The 17716-nt window shown below is 41.8% G+C and overlaps 1 protein-coding gene across 1 annotated transcript; it reads right to left on the bottom strand.

The window, feature by feature from the left end:
• Positions 1-3070: 3070 nt before the first annotated feature.
• LOC131885081 (CD82 antigen-like) lies at positions 3071-11619 on the bottom strand. The gene is made up of 7 exons (XM_059233014.1): positions 11090-11619; positions 6647-6730; positions 4987-5163; positions 4848-4916; positions 4622-4774; positions 3617-3765; positions 3071-3388 (listed from the first exon to the last, which is right to left on the bottom strand). Exons 1-7 carry the CDS (start codon positions 11156-11158, stop codon positions 3310-3312), a joined length of 780 nt encoding a protein of 259 aa, XP_059088997.1. The 5' UTR covers positions 11159-11619; the 3' UTR covers positions 3071-3309.
• Between the last annotated feature and the right edge of the window lie 6097 nt (positions 11620-17716).

Here is a 17716-nt window from a genome sequence, read left to right as displayed (position 1 = left end):
CATAACCCCATTCTTGTGCTGAGGCTGGACGGAACAACGCAAGATGTTGCTCCTGTGTCGGGCACAGCATCCGCACAAAATGGCTCGCTCATCTGTGAGCCGATCATCGAAGGTTAATCAACATTAGAGCAAACCCTCATCACTCAGGCAATGGACACACTCACTGTTCGGTGTCTCGTCATCTTCGTCTTTGCGGTCATCTGCTCAACTCACAAATAAATTGGAAATGTCCACGCCCACCACACTTTACGCAGTGTTTGCCAAGAGCAGGATATTTTGGGCCCAAATATTCGGAAAATCCTTAATTTCCGCAACTTAACCTATCATCCATCCGGTGAGGTACAACTCTTGCACCACCATTGCCCAATTTATTTGACGAGGTCCGATCCACATTCACCTTGGATCCGTCGTGAAAAGCCGCCAGATTGGAGCCACGAGACTCCCACGATTCACATCTGGCCTTGGCCTGGGCAAATATTGGCGCATCCATACACAGTAGCTCGCGTTGTAACTCTCAATCAGCCACGGCCAAGATGAATCTAGATGAGAGTAACTCTTCATAAGAGATATTAGAAAGGTCTGCTCTCTTATCAACTTCAATCTCACGAACAGGTCGCAGAAGGACTCTCCTTGCCTCTGACTTAAAACATGAAAGTCTCCGAACGACGTTGATGGATTTGGCCAGATGGACCTGCAGCTCGGCCAGGACCTGGGCCCGCTGTCCCTCCTCTGGAAACTGGGCCATCCAATTCGACAAAGAAATATTCGTAAACTTTTGGCGCCACACTTGAAAGTTTGCCAAAGAAACGTCCACTGATAACGGAAAGCGCTTCATCGAGGTGTTGATCCTGAATGGAGTCAGGTCGGTCATGCTGTGTCCTTGGATAAACGTTATTCTCCACCGATTAGTTGGCGGTGCTCATTTTTAAATTTGTGATGAAGTGTTAGAAAGGTTTGGATAGAGACTTTAAGGGCTATTAAATCGTGTTAGGTTAGGTTGGGTTAGGTTAGGTAAGGTTAGATTAGGTTCGATAAGTTTAGGTTAAGTTTAAAAAAGTAGCACCACCAACTAATCGGTGGAGAACTGAAAGTCCGTTTGAGTCAAATAGACATCGCATGATGCGAGTTTCCTGCTCGAGCGAGAGCACATAGTCTTGGAAATCACGCACGGTTTGGGAATCATTATCATCGGTGGCCCCATCAGCATCACCAATCGAGTCCACGCACAGGACGCTCAGCTAATGCCTCCATTTCGATATGCGATAAACCATATTTATCTGAAAGTTTTGGCCAGCCCTAGTTTTTAAGCTACGGAAAATGAGTGGGTCAAAAATAACAAACCGAAACGTTTTTGGTTAACATTATTAACATATTTGGGTTGTATTAGGCACATTAAAAATGACATATTTGGGCCAAAATTCCAACATATTTTGTCGGAGCCTAGTTATGAGTCAGTTGAAGCTGTTTATCCCGACTTTGCCAAGGCCCTCGACAAGGTAGACCATGGCCTTTAAGTTAACAGGCTCCATGAGATTGGGATCCAAGGCAAGGATCCAAGTTCTAGGTTAGTTAAAATGTTTCATTTGTGGTAGGAAACAATTGGTTAAGGTTGAGGGATCCCTTAATGAGTTACATGATGTCAAGCCAGGTGTTCCTCAGGGCTTCATTTTGGGTCCTCTCCTTTTCATCATCTTCATTGCGCCACTTCATAAGCTTGGTAGTAGTAATGTCAGTATCTCTTCCTATGCTGATGATACAAAATTGGTAGTCGGTAGGAATGGTCAGGATGAAGGTAAGGACATTGAGCAGGTCTCATCCGTGCTCAGGTCTCAGGTCTCATCCGTGAAGGATTTAGGTGTAGTCCTCCAAGATAATGGAAAGTTCGGTGAGCATATCCAGTTGAAAGTTGGAACAGATTTTCAAACATGTGGTTTGATATATCGCACGTTTAAGCCCAGAGATGGTATCACGATGCTAACTCTGTACAAGTCGATTTTTTAAACGCTCGTCCCTCTGAGTTAGTGCTTAGACGTTATCCAGAATGAGCATGTTCTGAGTACTAAGCCCAGTGTATTTTCATACTGGTTAACGTCTAAGACACTAGGGTGACCGCCTTAAAGTCAGGCCTCTGGCCAGATCGACCAAGTTTTTCATCTTGAACCGCTGGTATTCCATTCGCAGTAGCCGTAAGGAAGCGTTGGTCGATCAAATATTATATGAATATAAGGTTCAGTAAAAGGATTGCGTTTTTGTCTTGAATTGCAGGGGATCACATTCTCAGCAGTGGTAAGGAAGTCCGGCAAAATGGCATTTTTACTTTGTTGCTTAGCATTTATTTTAGTCATTGACATTTGCGATGTCTCGGAGATGCAGAATTATTCATGGTTTTAGTTAAAATCGTTTTTTTTTTACGATATAATCTTGAGGCAAAAAAGTTTAGGAAACTTGGCAACATGTTTTTGGAAAATTTTGTGTTTGTATTCAGACCACATTAAGGGCAAACTGAACCTTAACGTTAACAGCTATTTTTTTGTCCACGCAATGGGGTTAAATGTGCTCTTTAGCAAGGTTGATGCTGAGTAATAAAAGCTGGTAAAAACCAGCTTAATTTTTTCCATTTGTATTTAAAAAAAATTGACGTAAATGGCATTTTTTGGATGAGAAAAAGTCGAAAATTTTTCAAAATCCCAAGCAAATATCAATTTACTCTGATTTTCAACAAAGAGGTAAAAAAGGTAAAAAACCCTGCTTGGTTTTTGGCGAATCACTCAAAAAACCTAGCCCTAACCATAACTATTCAGTAATTGATAAACGTTATTCTCCACCGATTAGTTGGCGGTGCTCAATTTTAAATTTGTGGCAAAATGTTAAAAGGTTTAGGTAGAGACTTTAAGGGTTATTAACATCGTGTTAGGTTAGGTTGGGTTAGGTTAGGTAAGGTTAGATTAGGTTTGATTAGGTCAGGTTAAGATTTAAAAAAGTAGCACCTCCAACTAATCGGTGGAGAATAACGTTTACCTTCAGTAATTACGATCACGTTCACGTTCACATCAAGACTAGTTTCTCATGCTTTCATTTAAAGTTGGTCTATTTACAAGGTATGTTCAGTCATTTGTAAGTATGCATTATTCATTTAAAGCTCGTCCTTTTTTGCGGACGGGGCAAGAACTTGGTTATAGAAGATTTGGTTGAGTTGTATCTTTCTGGTCTGACTGGTTCCAATTTGGGGGCAATTGCACGTTTCATACAACACATCTTCTTCGTCCTCTGGATTTTTGTAGGAGGATTCATATTTGTAAAGGCTCCCCTCTAGATACGTTGGCGATAGTCGTTGCTTCCTTCCGATCCGGAATCGTAGAGACGTCGCTTCGAGATCGTCCGAGATTTCCTGAAACATTTCAACCAGTCATCACTTCAAGTGCACAGTGTCAAGCTAGCTTTGAGTGGATGGAAAGAACTTCAAAGATACGGAATGTGAACACGAGGATACGAAGCGAACCCGCCGGAAGAGCCAAACGAGATTGCAACTTGCGCAAGGGCCAAAAAATCCGCAAAATGGCCCAATTACACAGGATAAATGGGACGGAGGAGAAATGAAGAAGTATGCTTGTGGTACCTTAATTTGTTCATTTTCTTCACTCTGGACAAGATATACATGGCGATGCCGCAGCACATGATTTGTAAAGCCACAATCGAAGCCAAGAAAGTGACCCAGGTGATTTTATTTTCCACGAACCATCCGTGCAACTTCTCGCCACAACCGTCCTGGAAATGAGATACAAATAGAGGACCAGCTATTGGTACTAAAGCGGTGGGTTTTGGTTGACGTCATTGTTTTGAAACAGGGTCTGATTTTGGGATTGACAAATGAGAACGTGAGCGCACATATGTGATTCGAGAACAAATAAAAAACGGGCATCGCATTTACATCCTTCATTATTCATGCTATTTCTCCTAATGTTCGTTGGGATTGATTCCTTGTGACATTTTAAGTCGAACGTGGAAAAGTATGAGCCACAATTTCAGATCCGCCAACTGTGATTCATGGTTGGATTTCCAAAACGATAGCGTTCTTTTAGCAAACATAGATACGAGTATTTTGATTTGAATAGGATAAATGGACTTTAAAACCTTACATTTTAACATTTTAAAGCACTGCAGAATGTATTAGCCTCAGTCGTTATAAAGAGTCCACAAAACCAAAATGATGAAGAAAAACAAACAAGAGACGTTTGAAAGTAGAAATGTAGAAAAAAAATCGTCATATTGCCTCATTAGGCTCGTTCTTCGATTTTAATTTCTTTTGATGCTTTCCATGCTAATACAAAGCGATAACGGTCTTTTGCATTAACGGAAGTAATTACCTAGTTATAAGAAACTTATATGTATTTGAATTTGAAATGAAGGTTCGTTCACTTGGATGACAGGGGAAATGAATTTTCATAGATCATTATCTTGATAAACTGGGTGTACTGGAAATTTCAAGGTAAATCGGATGATTGTCAAACTAGATTTCCCGTCAAACTGCAATCCCATAATCGTTATTCCTTCGCCAAAGGGATAGAAAGAACCCTTCCAAGAAACCCCAAGGTTTTCTTTGATTACTCATTATGCGGTGTACCTGCTTCATTTTCTTTACTGGAGCCGCTTCTTCCTCCGACCTTCGATTCCAAATCCCACTATTCCCCACTTGAACCCTCTCATAACACGATTCGTGGATGGGTTCGTTGTTGTAGGCAAAGTCCTTAGGACCTTCCCAACCACAACAGTTGAGCTAGAAACCAAAGGAATCATATGAATGGGAACGGTTGGTTAATGATTAAATGTTTGGTGCTCAATAAACTCACTTTTGATTGGACTATGTTGCGGGTGCCTTGATTGAGCTCATCCCAACCGGATTGGACGATATCCCCGAACTGTAAAATCATAAGAACATCCACTGTTACATCGACTGCGGTGGAATGAGTGGATTTCTTTTAAACTTACTCGAATCCTTATGACACTTAGGGCAATGATTCCTCCCACTTCGGCTAGAATAGTGACCACCACGGCCATGAGAAATAATCGAACGAGACACGTGCTCTCCGAGGTGCCGCCAACCCAGCCGATTAGACCGGAGAAGAACAATGTGAAGCCGAAGCCTATGACAACATAGGTGAATATCTAGGAAAAGTTTTTGAGGGAGTTTATTGACGAGTTCATCGAAACCAGAAACTACGATTGATCAAGTTTGCTTGACATGCCCTACGGCGAAATCTAATCAACTTGACGCTATGGTACATTTCATGATTTCTTGGGCTTAAGCGCGGACTTCTAGAGATATGGATTGCGAACGGAAGCAAAAAATTCTCATATCCTAATCCGTTCACTTTATTCCAAATAAGCACTTCATACGACCACAAGATCTTATTTGATAGATGAACTTGGCCAAATTTGAGCCCCAAATTATGGTTAGGGAACTCAGGAGATATGGTCAAAGTTATGTAGTAAACGCAATTCGAATTTTCGGCCTGCTCTTGGTCATCTACATAAGCTTTTAACACTACAACTTTGAAACGAAGCATTTTACAATGAAATAATATAAGATGACTTGCCTCTAATTGAAGAGATCTACGTTTCTTATTTTTCTACTTTTTTCGAAAGGTGGCTCAGAGTCGCTATGACCAAGAGCCTGCCGATTTGGCTGAAAGCTTGTTTGCAGTCCATATCTCTAGAAGTCCCTGGCTTCAGACATAATAGAACAAGTTGTGCACAGTTTTGATGGTGGGATTGATTGCTTTAAAATCCGACTTTAGATTCTAAACCTAACTCAAAGAGCAAAAATTGAGGGAGTTCATGCCAAAATGTCACTTTTCCTGCTTCTGATCTATATTTGCTGCAACAGTGTGACAATCAGCAAATGAGACAAAACCATTTTAACAGAATTCAGAAAAGATTTTGTTTTGCACTTGCCATCTAGGGCCACTGGCTGCCTCAATACTGGACCTGGCGGAGATCCAAGCCCTAATAATGCCCTCCAACTAGTTAATTGGAGAACTGCTGTGTGACGGAGGCCTTGAGTAATGCACATTTCTTTTCTTTCGAAAGATGGTATCATTTAACCACTCGATGGGCCCACCAAAAAGCTCGGAGAACTGAGATGCATAATATTGTTTTAATGACGGAAAAGGGATGTTTTTGTTCATACATCCTGTGTGTTCACGTGCTTTATGCTTATTAATAGTTAGTATTTGCCTATACATATTTGGCCAAACTCTGGATAAGAAATGAGAACTATTTACATTAAGAAAAAAGTATGTGGGAGGTTGAGGCTTCTTGTCCATGACGGATCAAGTATCATGTGCTATTTTGATTTTGCCTCCATTTTAGTTTCCAATGTACGGTACACATTAGTAAATGGGTTTTTTTTACTGAACTTCTCAATTAATTACCATTGTCCAGTCTCTCAGAATGTGAACTTAAGAGCCGTTTTTCATTGAGCGTGAACTTGGGATACAACTTTATAATCCATACGACAACGATTCGTGTTGTATTTCTTAAATGCCGTCATCTCAAGATCACATTTGCTCACCTTCAGATTTGAAGTGCGTCAACTTTCACACCTGATTTCGCATCTGAACCGTATCAAACATGAGTAACATCTTACCAGTGTTCCTTCGAGAAATCGACTGACTGTGACTGAGGAGGCCAACACCCAAGCCATGTATCCAATGATGGTACATCCCAAGATCTGAAAGAGAACCTTCGCGTTAGAAAATGAACAAATCGCGACCAGAGAGGATTTGACAATTTTTCGAAGCTTGAGTTGTCATTGATCCCGATTGAACCATGACTGCGTTTGGCTTTGGCTTTGGCTTTCAACCAGTGCTTTGGCCACTTCAAGCCAGTAAAAGAAGTCATAATTGCAAGTGGAATCGTTTCAAGGTCGCCATTTGTCAACACTCCTCCTCTCATTTTGCCAGAAAAAAAAGAGTCGAGGAAACGGATGCTTCACTGACTCATGGTCAATAGTGATACTGCCTTTTAAGAACAAATCGGGAGTCGTTGGTTTTTCTTCTCATTGACATTGATTGCTTTGAATTGCTCGTCAATGACGGTCTGACCTTGATAACTAAAGCAGTAAAGCACAGTCATTGAACACATTTTAGCGCCACTTCACTACCTGATTCGGATTCAAGCCCTTTTTTCCTCATTCAATTCAAAGAATTGATTCCTCCCGCCAAGGGCAGAATTGATGACGTCACCGGGTGTAAGTCCTATTATTGGTCGTAGAATCACATATTGAGGAAGATTGAGCGGGGATTGGGCTTGACTTGGAATTAGTGGGAAGTTATCCTTTGGAAAGGTGTCGTAATTTGAAAGTGCTCTTTTCTTCCAAGTCATGATAGAAGGGCCATTCCGTGGAGTAATTATCTTTTTCTCAGGCCAAATAAACTTTAACGTGCACCCCTCCATCAATCTGTCTCAAGTATCGCCGGGTGAGGTGAAAAGTAAGCGTAATAAGAGTTCCAGCTTGCTCCAGAACTTTATGAGAAATTGGTTGAGGAATGTCCGTCCATCTGTCTACCAGTACGATTAGAATATGTCTTAAGCCCTCTGGTTCAACTTGCATTCACCTGTTCCATGAATGCTTAATCGACCACAGACATTTTCGCAATACTTATTTACTGGATGGCGTTTTGGTCAATTAATGACGAGGAAGGAAATCTGTTGCGTGATCGCATTGAAATCCAAAGCCTTTCAACCAAGGAATTGGCGGCCATCAGAACACTTTTGTCGGATCTTTCACGAATTGGATAACCTGTAAATTTGATTGGTGAAGGTTGTTTTAACGAATGCATATCAGCCAATAAAGTGTCTTAATCTTTCTTTCGAAGATGAATGTTAATCGGTAGCTGTCAATTTGTCCTTATTTTGATGTACATTGAAAATATCTCGGCCAGTAATTAATGACTTGCTTTGTCACATGTATATAAAGCTCTTCCACAAGAAATCTTGCTGATACGCTAAAACACTTTTGTCCAAAAAATATTGTAGTCATATGCCGCCACACTTTTCAGCCTCGTTTAATCGAAACAGTTAGCCAAGCTGAGAAAATATCTACCACAATTCTCATAGGTGTCCAGTTGTCCTATAACGAAACAAGACATGCTAAAAGGATAATTTCTTCCAAACCAGATTGACCTATCAGTTTCCTTGACATTGCCTGGTTGCTCTTCACATGTGGCCTAGTTGAGTTGGTGCTTTTGTTTGGTGGTAATTAAAGAGCAAAAAGTGAAGGAAGTGCCATTCGTTCCACTCACTCGTCCAGTGAACATTGGACGTCTACTCACTGCGCTTAATAGACTGCCAGTGTCAAGCCAACCAAATCAGATGAAGCACCTGCCTCCATTCCATCCAACTTATTCACTATCATGGGTCGGTCAACCCACCGCTCTAACTTTTAGGCTCGTCTTTGATGCGGCTGAAGATGATTTTTTTTGTAAGTTTCCAGAACACAATAAATGAAGGTATGGCATGGCTTTGGGAAAGGACCAAGACCAATTTGTGAAATTATCATACTCAGCCAAGTTGAACTGTCATTGTTGGCCCTTTGAATGTGAGGTTATACCGTGTTATTTATGTAGTGATTCTCCCTCCCTGCATTTTCAGTCGCCCATGTCGCGTTTGGTAGAATGCATAGTGAAAGTAATAACTTTCACGCCAATTTTTGTCACAAAACCACTACTATCACCTTCAAACACGACATACGATTTTGATTCGCTCAATGGAATGTATTTAGGGCTAATTAGTGTTAATAAAACAAAGAGTGAGCACGGAATGCTCTTTGTACAAAGCTTGCTTGAATGTTTTTTTTTCAAATGTTTGCCATACTGAACCGTTTTATAGCGCAATTTCGTTCAAAACCAATCCATATACGAATAATCGTTAATGACGGGTAATTGTGAAATTGGCCGAGCTTCCGCGTCGTCTTCGGTATCATTGGTTGAGATTCGGAAACAATGCGGTTAATTGTTTATGACCCACTTTGCACATGTTAGACTAAACAAACCAATCGATTTATCCCATCTCTATTGGTCTGTTCTGAATTATTGCGTAATATATCTTGTGCCTTGTCATGAAGCATGTTCTTGAAATCCATCTGGATAGGCAAATGAATGCAAAGCACTGAGTCGTATCCGTCATATGGCCTATCCTCACCTCTGAATGTCAAGACTAAGAAGATTTGCCAATAGTTTTGGGCGGGCAAGAGACGCCGTCATCCTCAACTTTCCCTTCTTTTCATGGTCAAGGACTGAAAGATCGCTCCCAATGCTGGAGGAGAGGATCTGCTCGCTCCCCATTCAATTACAATTCAAGTACAACTGACGCCATTCCGGAGCATTTGTTGTGAAGGAAGTGAATGTGTGTCAAATTTATCCATGTGCTTCTCCCACATGGTAATCCCATCCCTCTAGTCGTTTTCGTGTTGTGTAAGCGATGTGAAAGTGAACAAGATGCTAATTGCGGCTGATCAAGAACTCGTGGTTGTCACATCCGAAGATTTGCGGTACACTTGACGGTATTGGAGGCAACTCTGAAGAGCACTTTTTTCCTCTACTCCGAAATTCCCAGACCATTATCCATCTTCTGGCAATGATTTATTTCAAGCCCTAGCATTACCTCAATGCCACTTCAAATCCAAAGCGAGAGATTTCATATTGTTCGGGATCCGATTCGTTGGAGAAAAGGGAAAGGAATTCATGTTCGTTTTCACTAGCAACATTGCAATAACTTAGTAGTTTCTTCAGTCGTGTTGAGTTGAAACCTATGGCCTCAATGTTCATCAGTCATCATTTATGAGTGCAGCTTAACGAACAAAGTGTGTGCCAAAAAAATTCATAACAGACGAAAAAATCTGAAGAAGTCGTCGACAACAAGCACAGTCATGAAAGGTAGTAGAAAATGGTTCCCTGATTTACTATGCTCTTAAGATGGACCCGATGACAGATTCAAAAATTGTTTTGACTCCATTAGAATGTGTTTCAAGTTCATCTGTTACTGTAGAGCTTCCAGAAAATCATCTAAGGGGCAACATGAGTTTCCTGCATTGCCTAGACTAAACAGAACCAATTAACAACTTACTTAAAGATGTTCCAAATGGAGCTTCTCTGTCTTATTAAACAATCATGTATGATCGTGATTGTTAATTTCGTTTCAAATCGCATGATAGAAAAAACATCTGGATTTTTTTTGGCTTTCCGTCAAGATGCATCTTTCTTCTTTGTCTTTCCCAATTCAAATGCGTTTTCTTCACAGAAGTAAGAGACCAAAGCTGTCATACTTCACAAACTGATCGACCTTGAGCTTACTCAAGGCGATATGCTATAATCCCGAGTAATAATTCGATCGCTAATTTGATTTCTATCGGTGGATAGCGGATCGGATCCAAATGGTATTGCTAAACCTTCCGAGGAATGTCTGGCTTGGTTGCGTCTTATGTCTTGCGGATTGAGAAGTTTTCCAACCAATGGTACTGTACAGTTCGCACTCCGCAGAAATACTTGCGTACAAGTCGAGCTAACCGAGGATTAGGTGGAGCTACTGCTGTTCTTCTGCCATCAAACAGATACCGGGGATTTCTTGTTCAAGGATACAACAATTGACTTGAAAATGGTATTTTCCTTTTATACGCTTGCCTGATCACACTGAGCTAAAGTTGCCGTGACATTCAATCGAAACGAACCGGTAGGAGTAGGAGAAAGACAGAACCGATTTGAATGACAGGCAGCAATCATGGTACGCACAGTACCTACTTCAATATCCTGTATGAGGTAGTGGGTTCATATTTTCTCCAGTCAAGATGCTTCTCAACTAAGTACTGTACAAATCACGCCAACAACCCCTTCTCGGCAGGCTTCGAAAGCGTCATATTTGACAATACAATTTTACGATCGATACTTTGATGCTCGACTTTCTGAAGTGAACAAAAGAAACCTCGCCAAGCGTTCTTCCGGAACTCGAAGTTTCTTCACAGATTGACTTCATGTTATCTATCAACACAACACTTGGACCCTAGTTCATGCCCAATTCCTCATGATTCACTTACAAATATGGTTACGGCCAAAATGGTGAGCACGTGCCTCAACCATCCCATTTGAGACACGGATCGTTTCATAGTGTCTGATTCCGATCACTTTGACCACTTTGAGTGCGTTTGTTTCGCTGTCTGTTGTCCAGGGATGCTATTAAACAATCTGAAGAGATCTCTTTGGTTTTCACAGTTTCTCTTTCCGACATGAATTTCCCATCTTTTCTGGTCCGAATAAGCGATCAACAATTTCGCACACCACACAAAAGAAAAAGTCTCACACTTAGTTCATGACTATCCGCTGGCATTCACTTCGACGTCCAATTTCCAACTGAAGACGACGAATTTTACGTGCTCGTTCGTCTCTGAATTCAAGTGTGACTCTGGGCCAATATCATTTCAGTCATGCAAGTACAAAACGTACGTACGTAGGGAACGTAGTGCTCGCGCTATGGATTACTACAACAAGCCTCGTGTGTTTTCCGTCGATGAGATTGCACGGGCCAAAGCAGAGCTTCTTCAATGTGTTTTTGTCATATTTTACCACCACTACCACCACCACCACCACCAAACAGCCCCACAGGGGACGATATGTCCGAGCGAGTTGCACACCACTGTGATTTGAACCACTGGCCAACCTCACCCGAGTAAATCCACGAACGTATGGACAGAATGAGGAGAACCGGCGTATGGACGAATTGCAGGTATTCAAAGACAAGAAGCTCACTTGATGATATGCACACCTTGACTTGAGTGGATTTCTAGAGGAATGTAAGTTCTTTCAATGGAATAGGATGTGTTTTATTCATGTTCTAAGTTTTAGTATGACTTTAAGCAATAGGGGTTTTGGAGATGAGTTTTAAATAATTTGAATTGATGACCCGTCCATGTTAGAAATAGATGTCCAGAGGCTCTTTGCGTGATTCTTTGTACCGGACGAAAATTATGGCACGTGCTTTTGTTAACGATTGGTTATGAAAGACGAGTAGACAAACAAAAAGATACCAAAAGCCATCAAAATTAGGCTCATCTATGGACTAAATTACGCAAATAGTAATCGATCATTGCGTTTAGCCACAAAGGAGCGTCCGAATGGTATTTAAGATTGAAAAAGAAATAGCAATCAAAACGTTGCTTGTGAATTTGGAAACAAAAAAAAAATGCTTGTTCCAATCGATGTGAAAGTTATAAATGTCTCAAAGAAGCATCTCACGAGTACAGCCAAAGAATATAATGTGGGTTTAAGCCAAACACGCCTCCGTTTTAAAATAACATCAGATTCAAAGCCATCGAAGCGCTTCCAGAACTTCTGAATTGTTCCTTTAGCCCCGGCTGGAAGATCCCCATTTTGACAGAAGTGATGAATCTCCAATCTGGTGAGTTCACGTTCCCTCCTGTTCCTTGTTTTCCTGTCGGGTTGACGGAACTAGAGCCCTATAATAATAGGCTAGCTCTAGGGAATTGACTATGTTCAAGACGCTAAACGAGTGCTTATTGATTGAGGATAGGCATTGTTTCAAAGTCGGGCGTTGTTTTGGGATAGGTCTTGGTGTAGGACCTACATTGGTGGAAGACCCCTTTATTCGAGACCCCTAGTTGTGTTCCGAGTCTCCTCCGCAAGATTCCCTGCATCATGCTTACTCTAATAAGATCTCCAAAATGGAATGATGACTCCACTCTAAAAGGAAACAACAGAGGAGCACAACATCAATCTTGTAGCTCTCTCAAGACTTTTGCACTTTTCGCAATAACAATTCACAAGGGTGGAAAAGAAAACAGGTTGACCTAGAAGAGCCCACGTTATTTGATGCTCTTCCGTCAACGGACTAAGACAAAAGGCTCGCTTGATCTTTTTCATGTTTAGGAGATCAAACACTTGGTATCTCCTTTAGGTGATAGTTGGTACGAGTGGGTTGGTTGGTTGGTTGGTTGGTTGGTTGGTTGGTCGGTCGGTCTATTGGAAAGGGTAATTTCTCATAAATATGCTTCAATTTCGCCTGGTTCCCTCTCTTGGGAACACTCAAAGCGATGATGATGATGATAATGATGAAGACCAAGAAGAAGACGATAACGCCGACCACCACCAATACCAAATGAAGGAACACCAAGAGCATTTGGAAGGCTGACTGGTCCCTCTCTCTTTCTCTCTCTCTCTCCCTTCATCGAGTACACAAGCACACTTTCGCCGGAGAAGACAAAGCTGGAAGGAAAAAAAAAACTTGAGAGCATTTGTCTTCATTGATTCAATCTGGTCGAGTGATATGAGAACGGAGAAAAATAGCATCACAGTCTCTTCGTCTTCGTCGTTGTCGTTGCTGCCGTTGTTCCTGGTCGAGGATGGTGCTGTTGTGGGACGGTGCGAAAGATGATAAGTGTTCCATAAGAACAGTGAATAATTCATTTCCGAGATTAAAATGAAGTGGCAGAAATAAACTTGATTCATGGTCTGACTTGTGCACCCGATTCCAGGCTGAGCATGACAAGCATTCTTGGAGAAAAAGATGGTTTATGGGTGTAAAAACACAAGTCAGCTCAAGCAAGGATTGTGGAGCTCTTGCGACCCTCACAACTCAAATAGAGGACTTTGTGTATTCATAGATTTGTCCCTTGATCTCGAGTCATACTAAGATCATTGAATGTAGATATAACCACCCCGAGCTCTATGACATTAATTGAGAGTTGACTTTGAAAAAGAGACACATCAACACAACGACTTGTTTAGAAACACATGAGCTCAACCCGGATAAAATCTAGATGGTTGAAATTTGAAGTGCTTCTTGGTTGTTTTGGCTCCGTTTTGAAATCGTCAGCGAAGGATTGTTGAGACTGGGTGGTGGTGGTAGTGGTGTTAGATAGCAGCTATTTTGATGATTTCATCAAGATAAGTGCAAACTGGTGTCGCAACCATCCAAGATGGAGCCTAAGAATCGAAACGCATGAGGATCCGAAAGACAAACGCATCACTTTGGATACCAATGCCCAACAATATGCCAATACTGAGCCAACTTGTGTCTTTTCAGAGTGTTCTGGCCTAGGACTGTTGGTCGCCGGGGAAATGGTATTTATTCATGAGAGCGAGAAAAATCTGGCCAAACCATTATTCCGTTTTCCACATTTATTGCTACCATATTCCTTCGTGGCTTTGTTGGCCCACGCCAGCCGCAATGAGATTAATATTTGGGTACACCAAATGGGAACAGACTGCTACGCAGTGATGAGGAAGATATCTTTTGTAATCAGAGAAATGGAAATATGTTGTTATCTTGGCTTAACAGCTCTCTAGTTATTCCATGGACCACTTTGGACGGCGCCCCGACGCCGTTTTGATCGTCTCTCCAAGAGGATGGACAAGGCGAGCATTAGGTCTCCGTCAGTTCCCAGATTCACTGGCAACACTGAGGTTTACTGTTTTTGATACAATCAGGCCAAGGAAACGAAAAATCAATTGGGCTGCTCATTAGCAGGCAACTATAATGCCAGTTGTGAAGAAGATTTTGATAGATTTTTCAATATCTAAGATGAGCGCTCTGGTCCAATTTTATCAGTGAGTGAGTTACGCGGGATTTCACCCGCCAGCAGTCGTGCCAAAAAAGGAAATATGGGCGGCATTCATTGCCTTGACAGTCCACCCGTTCTCAGCCCATGTGGCAATGGGGCGGACATACCTGAGGTTGCAAATGGTCAAAATTTATCATCGCCCATGTTCTCACTGACTGTGGCCGTAGAAACTTGGAACATGATTCACTTTCCTGTCCAAAGAGGACCTTATTTAGGAAGAACTCACTTGGTGCCTGCTCCGCTCCGTGTGGTTAGGTATGGTTCCGAACCATCACCAATCCATCTGGAGTGTATGAGGCTCGCAGGCTTCCATTTGGCCTGGTGTGTGGCTGTGTCGGTTATCCTCTTCTGCTTACTCCTCCCTGTGGTCGCCATGTGGTAACCCAACCTCGCGAACAAAGTGTGAAAACGTAGGACCCAAAACGAGGGCGAGAAAGTTTCCTTTTGTCGCCCCCTCCCCCNCAGCAGCCCCGAAAAAAGAGGCGAGAGGCGGAAGGCAAACCAAGCGAAGAATTTGGAGCTTGGCGCTCTTGAGCGTCGGTGAATGTACGTACGGATGGTCTTGTTCTATACGGCATAGTTATGAATCCCGGGGCTTTTATATGGACACAATGGATTGAGCGTTGACCATTACCCAAATTGAGTTAGTGGGACTTGTCAGCCCTATTGAGATGAACGAGCTTCCACGTAGAACTGTATGGTTAGATGGATGCTTGGTCCAACAGAGGGAAAGGATGAGAACACATCAAGGAATATTTCTATTTGCCAAATCGAGTGTGGTCACATCGCCCATCATAAGAAGTCTCATCCCCCGAAATGTCCGTCAATGGAAGGGGCATTCGCCATTTCTCGTATTAAAGTGGAAATTTTATGACGGAGGAATAGATGAGTCTGGACAATGTTCCAAAAGCTGCCTTCAAGGGCACACTTCACGGGGTCACTTGGGTCATTTACATTTGCTGAATCAAACCTGAGGGAGCCGAGGCAAAAAAAGGTCCTTCACAAATGGTGACAAGTGGCTACGAGCATCATTAAGAATAGTGGTAAGTGGATTGGCTGGCACTCTCGTGTCCATCCACCAACTGCTTTGCTTTGAGCAATTTGCTATTCAATATCCCTTTTGGAGCTCAGAGAGTCAGTAGGACGTAAGCTCCCCTTCATGTGGAGCGGGTCTTATCCCCCTATGGCACACTAGCAAGTATTGAACGCTGTTTTGGGGGAATGATTAATGGGGTGTGAGCATCATTTTGCATTTTTGTCTCAATCTCATCTCTAAGGTTTGTGATCAAGAGAATGCCTTTGATTTAGTGCTTACTCGTAGATTAACAATTGTAATGTTAACTGCTGTTTTACCTCGATTTTCTGCAGTGAAACTGACGTATGCATACTTTGGCGAAAGCTAGATTAGAGGTCTTTATGAGAGAGGGACGGCATGTTGTACAGGGTGGAAAGAAATTGTGGGCTAACAAATATTAGCCCGTAATTTCTTTCCACCATGTGAATAAATCTTTTGACGTTTTCCTTGTTATAGATTGTTTACTTTTGCATATGAATGGGTGGACGACATGCTTTTAGCCTATCGGAGTTTTTTTGCAGATCAAAAAACGACCGACCACAACCAAGCGAGTATTGAAAATTTCAACGAAAGCAAGTAACTTTTGCAGCTTTGAGCATCGAAGATGCACATAGAAATCCCAACAACAATTTAGGAACGCAATAAAAGAGGATTTATGGTTGGTTGGCGTCTGATGTCTGCCAAAAAATTCTAACATATTAGCCTCTGTGATCTCAGGGACCCCACCTTGTCACTTCTCTGGGGAGATCTTTCTAATCCTCACGTTATCCTCTTCATCAGTATGCTTGTTCGTTGACGCTCGCGTGCTCACATGTCAAGTGGTCTTCAGTCACATTTGCATCCCTGATTATTCCTCACAGTCGTATTAAGACCACACAGGCGTCCATCTTAGAGTCTTGGGCTATAAATACCATTCTTGGAGACTCAAATAGTCTTGTTTTACATTAGATTTTTATTCACATATGTTTGACTGGAGCTCAAAACCTTGATCATCTAAAGTATAGGTAGACATAGATAGTAGTGACAAAGCAATGCGTTTTGTTTTGAGAAAACAAAGACACTTTAACCAAAACATGATCTGTCGGAAAAACTGAAACTATGAAAGAGCGTGTAGTTATAAACTGAAGAATACGACGAAATACACTCATTCCACAACAACGACTGAAGGACTGCAAGCCAATGCATATTTCGGTTAAGACATTGCTCTTAAAGTTCATTTGATAAAATCATAATGCAATTGAAATATTATCCGGTCTCATTATTTATTGTTGTTAGCTTAAGTTGTCTCTAACGATTGCAGTTCCTTCCCAGAAATCCCCATCGGTAACAAACTGACATTATCATATGCTAAACTCATGGCAACACTTATTGATTTGCTCGTGATCTAACACTGCATCTTTCATTTTAAATGTCTCTCTTCTCCGAATGATGAAAATTCACTTTGCCGATCAACGCATTCATATGTACTGAGGACAAGCTCCTCTCATTGTTCCATGATTAATACTGCATCTGTCATCCCAGTCCTCAAAGGAAGAGACACATCCTCAATTCCTAGGCTTTCACACTGTACGTACTTACACCGCTGTGTTCGTATGTACTAAACGTAGAGATAGAGCATACGGTTCTGGAATCCCCGAATCGTATTTCAATTGTCTTCATACATGATTGTACATCGAGGGTCGATCATGATGAGCCATGGTGCCAATTTAGGGTCTTTTTTACACCTCCTGGGGTGATCTCTTTATCATGAGGGCACGCTGGGCAAAACTCTTAGGGATACGAAGTGGGTAGGAAAGCCACATACTGAATGAGATATGCGGAGGAACTCGAATGTGTTTGCTTTACTGTGTAGTACTGGGCGTGCTTTTAGGGTGCTCGTTGTTCTATCTATGGGTAAAGAGGATTTGCGAAGTGAATACGTCATCTCGACTCGTTTGGCACCCTATGGAAGACAAATTGAGACATGTGCTTTTTTCCACTTGCCGGTAATCTCGCATGTTTAAAAATGAGAT

This window comes from Tigriopus californicus, chromosome 8, assembly GCF_007210705.1.
Source record: "Tigriopus californicus strain San Diego chromosome 8, Tcal_SD_v2.1, whole genome shotgun sequence".
In the NCBI taxonomy this organism is placed as follows: domain Eukaryota; kingdom Metazoa; phylum Arthropoda; class Copepoda; order Harpacticoida; family Harpacticidae; genus Tigriopus; species Tigriopus californicus.
This window is presented reverse-complemented; position numbering and strand designations above follow the sequence as displayed.